Source organism: Pinus tabuliformis, chromosome 9, assembly GCF_031772625.1.
Source record: "Pinus tabuliformis cultivar Carrire ecotype Pingquan chromosome 9, CPIR1, whole genome shotgun sequence".
Classification (NCBI taxonomy): Eukaryota; Viridiplantae; Streptophyta; class Pinopsida; order Pinales; family Pinaceae; genus Pinus; species Pinus tabuliformis.
Genome location: NC_142307.1, coordinates 1,123,444,471 through 1,123,453,554, shown reverse-complemented (window position 1 = coordinate 1,123,453,554; position 9,084 = coordinate 1,123,444,471). Strand labels below are relative to the sequence as shown.

Here is a 9,084-nt window from a genome sequence, read left to right as displayed (position 1 = left end):
CTAAATCTTATATGGCAAACAAGACGAATCAGTCAAAATCCCCTTATTATGATTCAGAACTTACATAAGTACTGATTCATTTAACAACCAGATCCTAAATCAAAAGATCAAACTAATTAATCTATCTAATCTGCATGATATTCTCTTCTAGAATCTCCACTACATCTAACTACATGAATTTATTACATGATAATCTAAATCCTAGATTCTAGTATAAATCCTATCTAGAAAGCTTTGTAAATTGACAACTAAAGGACCCCATTCTTTTGCTTATAAACTTTTTTTTGTATTTTTGGAATAATATGAAGCCTTTTGTCTTTAAGCCCCATGCTCCTGCATCATTTTTAATTCTGAATATTTTCTGGGCATCAAAAAACAGAGTTCATCCAAAATTTTTGGGGATTATTTGTGGTTTTTTTAGAGATAAGAAGAAATAAAAGAAGAGTTGTTTTTAGTGTGATTTTTTGGATTTTTTAGTGCTTTGTGGTGAAATTTTGACTTGTTAGATCTTAGGTTTTTGTGATCTATAATGTAGTAAGTAAGTCTTTCGGATTAATCACATCAGAATTCTTTGGTTTTCCAACTAGTTAATGTGGTTCATCTTCATGACAAAAGTGAAAAAATCCATAAATCCTAAGGAATAAATAGCAAAAGAGAAATTAGACAAACCCAATGGAAAAACTTCCAAAAATATCTCATAAAAACAAATATATAAAAAAACAATTTTCATAGTCATTGAGTTCTTAATTATGAAAAAAAAAAAAAAAAACAAGATTTACCAAAAGTCGTGATCATGCTAAATTTTTTATAAAATAATTTTATTATATAATATAAATTGAAATTATAAATATTTGTTAAAAAAATTATGATAATGAGAATTATGTAATTAATATTTATTAATGATAAAGTATTTTATTAAATTTTAAAATAGGTAAAAATAATTTATGTTTTAAATTATTATATTTTTATATTAATAATTTTTTGAACATCTCACTTTGTTAAAAGTGAAAAAAACGCTTGTTAACTTAAAAAATATTTAAATAGTGCAACAAATATTTTAAATTTGAATTGATTATAAATATAGATATATTAGATATTATTTTGAGATTCAATTTGGTTAAGGCATTCATCTATGACCATTTTCATGAGAGGTAGTCGTAACTGACTGATTTCTCATGATTTTTGAATAGTCCACTTAGCACTCATTGCATTGAGTGATGCTCATAGGGGCGAAGAAGTGGGATTGAAACTAGTGAAATGAATCACATAGCGTTAATGATCACTTTCGGGGCTTGCACCTGGTAACCAGGACTTCCCGAGAGGTCGCCCATGCCAGAGTGCCTCTGGCTCAAGGGCGCTCAACCGTAGAGTTTTCATGAAAAATTAGTCAGTTACGACTACCTCTCATGGAAATGGTCATAGATGAATGACTTACTTAACGCAGTTGAATCCCAAAATGATATCAAATATAATGCACCACAGAAACCCCAATACTTAATTCAAAAGAGTGAAGGGAACTCTACTTGAATGGTTCATGAGGCACAATACTTGCTAAGGTTTTGCGAATGGGGTAGCAAGCTAAGTGGGCTTGATTGTGGGGAAACTCCACAATTAAGTGTGCTTGAGCCAGAGGCGATCTGGGATGGGTGACCTCCCGGGAAGTCTTGGTTACCGGGTGCAAGCCTTGGAAGTGATGATTGACGCTATGTGATTTATTTCACTAGTTTCAATCCCACTTCTTCACCCTTGTGAGCATCACCCGATGCAATGAGTGCTAAGTGGACTATTCAAAAATCATGAGAAATTAGTCAGTTACGATTACCTCTCATGGAAATGGTCATAGATGAATGACTTACTTAATGCAGTTGAATCCCAAAATGATATCTAATATAATGCACTGCGAAAACCCCAATACTTAATTCAAAAGAGTGAAGAGAACTCCACTTGAATGGTTCACGAGGCACAATACTTGCTAAGGTTTTGCAAATGGGGTAGCAAGCTAAGTGGGCGTGATTGTGGGGAAAACTCCACAGTTAAGCGCGCTTGAGCCAGAGGTGATCTGGGATGGGTGACCTCTTGGGGAGTCCTGGTTATCGGGTGCAAGCCCCGGAAGTGATGATTGACGTTATGTGATTAATTTCACTAGTTTCAATCCTACTTCTTCGATTCAAAAATCATACGTCTCATGGAAATGGTCATAAATGATGACTTACTTGACTCCCAAAATAATAGTGATGATTGATCAGTTACGACTACGTCTCATGGAAATGGTCATAAATGATGACTTACTTGACTCCCAAAATAATATCTAATATAATGCACTTCGCAAACCCCACTTCTTAATATAGATATAATTAAAATCTGAACATAAAATATATAGATTTTGATATTAGTGTTTTGTAATTTTTAGTGTGACCGGATATGGTCACTTTCACGGTTTCAATAATAATAATGGCTACTCACAGGCATAGGACTCAAAATAATGATTCCCCATTTTCTCCCACGAAAAAAGCGGTTTCGTCGCTGAAAATGAAAAAAACCAAACATACCCACGTTTTAACCCCAGCCAGGTGAAATTTCTCGTCCATTCCCTCTAATTTGGACTTCGGCTTCTCAATATCATCACACTTGGTGCCCACAGATTGTCGTCATTACATTTCAATTTCAATTCAAGTAGACACGTTTCGTACATGTCTTTTGTTTCTCGGAGGTTTTGGGGAAGCAGCCATGGGTATGCCTATGCTTCTTTTGATCCACAACACTGAGTTTCAACACTGAAGAGTAGCAAGAAGAGTAATGGAGGTAGTCACTCAGCTGGTACTAGTACTTTACTGCTTATTCTTTTGCAGAAGAAGGGACCATCGCAGCAATCTCGCAATGCTCAAGTAGAATGTAAGTCTGCAATTTGATTATTTCATTCAAAGGAGGCAAAGAAGAAATATTCTCTATTCCTAGGACTAAATGCTTCAAGCCTACTAGATTGCAGTCATATAATGGCGGGAAAACCTTATGATTACGGAGAATACTTGAAAAATTTAAAGGAAGACAAGTATCCACTTGGCCTGCATGACGATATTCCCATGTCTAGTTCTCATAGTATGCTGATCAGCCCCAGAGGAGGGGAATTTTAGGCGGAGAGAAAGGGGATTCGGTCACTCGTCCCGATTATTTGGGTTCTCATTCTTACTCAAGAAGAGATAGGCTTCGCTATGCTTCTGAATCCCGTCAATTGGGTTGTGACTATGCTGAAGGGGATTCCGTTCATGCACATGGAAGCTCAGCAAACCCAACCTTAGTTGATCATGGTAGAGAAATTCCAGAATGTACCATAGATTTGCAGAGAGAATTGAGAGAAGGTGCAGAGTATGGCATTCGACCTGTTGGTTCTTCAATGAATGTTTTGATTGATCAAGTTAGAGGGCTTCTGTTTTCAACTGGAGTGCCGTCAGCTGGCTTGACAGTCGAACGGCCACTCACATGTTTACAGTCAAGCATAGACAGACTTATTCAGGAACCAAGCTTGCATGAATTTATGGACGAATTTCCGAAAAGGAAGCATAGTGATAATTACAGTCTCAGGGATTATAGCTGTGAAACAACATTGAATGGAAGAAGTTATTATGCAAGGCCTGTAGAAATGGAGACTAATGCAGGTAAGTTGGGGGGGATAATTTCAGACGTAGAACCTTTGGCTTATCTCAGGGGGAGACCTCTCAGCAGTGATGGCTTAGAGAGAGTTGCTGCTCCTGGGCGACTGAAAGAGAGCACACATGATCATACACATCAACGACCATTGGAACCATGGGTGTCTCAGATATGGGAACGATCATTGGGTGGCACTTCCAGTGATTTTCACACCGGTTTCCGAGAGAATTACACAAGTGGTGATCAATGGAGAGACCGAAAAACAGTCCAGGATGCTTACAGTACACATTCTGAACCAGAGTCTCCAAGAAGTTGGAAGATGAGATATCACAATAGTGGCGGGTTTGAACATATGCACAAGAGACCCTATGGAAACTATTTGTCTCCATTTAGGGCTGAGGAATGTACAAGATCATTGGATGTCACTCGCAGTGATTATAATACAGGGTTTCAAGAAAACGGTACCATTGATGATTACTGGAGAGAAGAAAGAAGGGCCGGCAATACTTATAATAAATATTCAGACGTAGAAACCTCTAGGCGGTACAAGATGAGAACTTTTGCCGATGATAAGTCACACAGCGATGCTCCCTCGAGATCACAAACACATGGTGGATCTCATTATATGCACGACTACCCACCTGAAACATCTCTGTCTAGGACCGGTGTTGATAGATGTACAAGAACAGGCACTAAAAATGATTATTATACAAGGATCCCAGAAATGAAGATGAATACTGATCAAGGGAAAGAACAAAGAAGATTTGTATCTACCTATGAAAAATATCCAGAGGCAGAATCTCCAAGTTACCGAAAGAAGAGATCTTTCCATGATTATAGTTCAGGCAGAGTTTGGACTTCAGGCCTATCAATTGATAATGGATCGGATCATGTGCTTGGACAACGGTCTGAGAAATGGGTGTCTTGCATTAGAATTAGCAGTCCTTCTAAGGGAAAGAGGCGCAGTCATCTGCTATATGATGATGATTTTGTGGGGGAGATTGAGAGAGAACAAAGTTGTTACTATGAGAATGAAAGTAATGATCAACACATGCCATGGAATGAACATTCTGCAAAATATAGTTCTTTGCCTGGACACAGTAAACCTATTGGGCATCCTGATTTGAATGAGAATAGGCAGCCTGATCTGGACGAGAATCCTGAGGAATTCAAAAAACGTGTTAACAGAGCATATCTTCGGTTTTCTAGATTGCTCAATGAAAATTCAGAACGGAGGAAAAAATACCAGAAGCAGGGGAAGTCTGGTTCTCTAAGTTGCATTGTGTGTGGCAGGTACTAAACTCTATTACTGTTCTTTTGTGAAGCTATTACTGACTTGAAACCATTTTTTAGTTCTTAATAAAAGAACTAGATTTTGGAATTTTTACATGCTTTTTTAGTTTGTTACTGGTTCAACCTTAGTACTAAGCTGGCTTATGAGCATGCTACATTAAACGTCCACAACAAACAGACAGACAAAGTTGTGGCTTTATTTCCAAATCAAAATAATTGGCTATCCAACACCATCCAATTATGGGTATCATGAGCATAGAAACTGTGTACATTTTAAAACAACACCTTGTACTTGGAAGCGAAGCAGATCATCTATCTTGTTCATTGTTATGATTTTATTTCTTAATTTCGAAATCAAATATATGTATTGTATTATCCATGTTCAGTGTGGATTAGCAATGATCTCAGGCATTGGTTATATTGTCGTGATGATTTTTTTTCTGAGTCAACACCCAAAGATATGCCAAAAATATGACAGAGTCACTAGGATACCTATGTGACATGTATGACATGGTTATATTGGCATTTTGTAAGACTTTAAGTGTTCCTTTTCCACCAACTAATTCTGTCTATTACTTCACCAAATCACTTAGGAACATTATTCATATCATTTATTGAGTTTAATGGCCGTAGACCTCAAAAATTATGGAAAAATCACTGAGCCGTAAACCTAAAAAATTATGGAAAAATCACTGAAACCAGCAAAGTGATTGCTGGAGACATTAAGAAATAAAATATCACGAAACCCCTTCTTGTTGTTTAGGAATCAATCCTACTCAAGCTCTAAGGGTGTGTGGGAACTTAGTTTTGCATTATACACATACATGATAAGTCTCACATCTTTTTGGAGAGTCACATCACCAGTTCCCCAATCACCCCATTATACCTTGAATATCTAATCCACGGGTAAGAGTGTGAAATTTTGTCATCAGAACACATTAGTGGAATCAACACAACTCTACTCCCCATCCATGTTACTCTTGGCACAAGGCGACTCCTTTAATTCGAAGTAGAAAGAACACATCACTTCTCCTACACAATGAAAGTGGAATCGATAATGATTTATTGTTCCCTCCATTCTCATGTATCTAATTTGAATTTATTATTCATCGAGTGGCCAAGGTGAATTGCATGGGTGTATCACATATGCTTAGGCTCATGGGTGGTCTCTATTACCACCTATATGGGTAACCCCTAGGAGAATTTAATTTTTTTCTCCTATTGTTTCGGCCAGCCAGCCAGCGGCCCTTCCATGATCCATAGATATCTAGCTTCCAATGCCTCTCATCCATGCTCCAGTGAATTCTTTCTTTAATCTAGCTGGCTCATCCAATGAATGTGGGATCTATTGTAAGGTAGATTAACCATGTTTTTATTCAAGTGCTTTCATTTAATGTCTAAGGGCATTCTAGTCTGACATACAAGTTGAATTGGATGATAGACTTGTAATGTCCTCTTCTAATTAAATTGTCCAAGGGAGGACAAACTAGCCTATCTAACCCTGTTGGCTATAGTCGTTTGTAAAGTGGGAAACCCATTATTTGATGTTATTGGGGTAACATTAGATAATTTGGGGTAAATGGAGGAAAACTTGTATTAAAAGCCAACTTTGGGGTAAGTGGAGGGAAGCTCGTTAGCCGTTCAAATTAAAATTAGGAGGGAAGATCCCAAAGGGAATCTATGAAAAGAAGAGAGGAGATTCATTTTAATCATCATGGATTGTTGACCTTTCTGAATTTTGGGATGAGGCTCTTGTAGGGTTTTAAGACCCCTTTTTTTCTCGTTGGTGAAAGATTCCACCCTAGCCAATCCACCTTCCTCTTTACTCTGGTAGCATAATTGTTGAGGTAACAATTCTTTGGCAAGCAAGGGTTCTAAGATCTTCCCTGGGCAACGAATCATCCTTGGAAAGTGTTTGAGGCAATGGCCTATCCTAATGCAATGTTCCCTCTTAATTAATTCCCAAGGAAGGACAAAGTAGCCTATCCAACCCCATAGGCTATAGTCAATGATAAAGGGGGAACCCATTATCCAATGGTTTTGGGGAACATTGGGTAAATTGGGGTAATCCGTGTTGAAGAATTAATTGTTATTGATGCCAAAGGGATGTCCAGCTAAAGAAGAAAATTGCATAGGCTTAAAGAGGACTTTAAGCCCTTTTCAACACGTATTTGTATGCCTCATAACTCCTCCTAGTTGAGGAGAAATTAAATTTTTAAGACATACTTACTTTTGACCTCTATCAAGTTGGCCTACTTAAGAACAAGTCAACCCCCTCCCCAATAGACATGTCAGTTCAGTGAGTGATGAATTAGTATAAATAAAGGCCATCTCTCCTCCATTTCGGCCAATGACTCGTCCAAGCAAGCAAGAGACAAGTTCGTGTCTGCAATAGAAGATTCATAGGTTAATATCTCATGAACCCTATGGCAATGTGAAGAGGAAGCACTTGGGAATTGTTTTTCTGATCTTTGTGGTTTCTTGGTTTTTGGTGGATTGTTTAAACAAACCTGGGAGCATCCTTTTTAGCAAATCTAAGGAGCAAAGCTCAGCTTCTTTATAGCCCTGATCACAGGCCTTTTGAAGAGCAGAACTTAGCCTCCTACAACTCTTGACCCCTGCAACTCTATCTAGTCTCGGCCCCTGCAACTCTGTCTAGAGGCAGCCTCCTGCAACTCTCGGTCCTTGCAACTCGACCTTGCTTACCTCAGACTCGTCCCTGTGGTGAGTGACAGAACTCAGGTCTGTCTTTTGAGAATCAAACTCGACCCTGTATTAGCACAGATCTCAGGCGTATGGGTGATTGTTTTTCAAGGTTTAATTTGATCAATGTTGAAGTAGTTTGTGGAGCAATCTTGAAGTAGACTTAATGTGGGCTTGAGGTAGATTTGGAGCAGCTTATTGAAGTCTTCCTTGAAGAAGATTTGTATCCTGGTCTGTTGAGCAATTTGGAGCAGATCTTGGAGACGCCTAGTCGCAGACTTGAAGCTTGTTTTGAGGCAATCTTTTGAGCAATCCATCAACCATTTTGAAGCAAACTTTGTACCAGATTCTGAAGGAATCCTTGAAGAATTTTTGTGCAGATCTTGCAGGATCTTTGAAGCAGACTTAGGTTGGTTTGAAAGTATCCTTGGGGGCAGTTATTTTGGAGCATTGTTGAGAACTCTTGGAGCAGTCTTTTTGAGCAGACTTGAAGACCTTTTGTAGCAACCCTTTTTGAAGATTTGGAGCAGACTTTGGTGAATCCTTGATCAACAATCTTGAAGCCATATTTGGAAGTCATCCTTGGACCAGTTTTTGGAAACATCTTGGAGAAGTTTATTTGAAGTATTTGTTTAGGTTGGAGCCTAAGAGGATTGATGTCCTCATTGAGACTAGGTTGGTTCCTGGATTTGTGTTTGAGGATTGGAGTCCTCATTCAAGGTTGGAGCCTTGAAGAAGTTAGAAATTTTGTTGTATAGGTTGGAGCCTGAATTTTTGTAAAAGAGGATTGGAGTCCTCACTATCTTCATCAATAAAATTATTTTTTGTTCTATTTATTGTGTTTTGGTTTAACTTGTGATAAAAATCTTAACTGGCATAATATAACAATTGAAAGAAATACTGATTCACCCCCCCTCTCAGTATTTCCAACAATTGGAATTAGAGCCAACTTCTTCAAGATTAGCCTAACAACTAGAAGAAGGATTTTTGAATCACAATGGCTAGTAAAGATGCTAAGGTCCCCCAATTTGATGGAACAAATTTTGCCTTTTGGAAGGTTAGAATGAAGTACTACTTAATGTCTCTTGGAGTTGAGGTTTGGCAATCTGTCACAAATGGATACAAAATCCCATCTCCTCTACCAATAGACCCAGACGGGAAGAAAGCATATGTGGAAAATGCCAAGGCTTTGAATTCTATAGCGAGTGGTTTGTCAGATTCAAAATTCACCAAAGTTATGGGTATTGAAATAGCTAAAGATATGTGGGACAAGCTTGTCAATATTTATGAAGGAGATGACAAGGTCAAAAAGGCAAAGCTTCAAACCTTTAGAAGGCAGTTTGAAAGTCTCAAGATGAATGATGAAGAAGATATTGCTGCTTAGTTTCTCCGAGTAGATGAAATAGTCAACTCTTTCAGAGGACTAGTTGAAAAAGTCAATGA

At 37.9% G+C, this 9,084-nt stretch overlaps 1 protein-coding gene across 1 annotated transcript in view; it reads left to right on the top strand.

The window, feature by feature from the left end:
• Positions 1–2,796: 2,796 nt before the first annotated feature.
• LOC149152595 (uncharacterized) overlaps positions 2,797–9,084 on the top strand; it is a 135,281-nt gene continuing 128,993 nt past the window's right edge. The window contains exons 1-2 of the mRNA XM_089443536.1: positions 2,797–2,817; positions 3,098–4,938. Coding sequence (XP_089299662.1) covers positions 2,797–2,817; positions 3,098–4,938 — 1,862 coding nt within the window. The remainder of the gene's footprint in view (positions 2,818–3,097; positions 4,939–9,084) is intronic.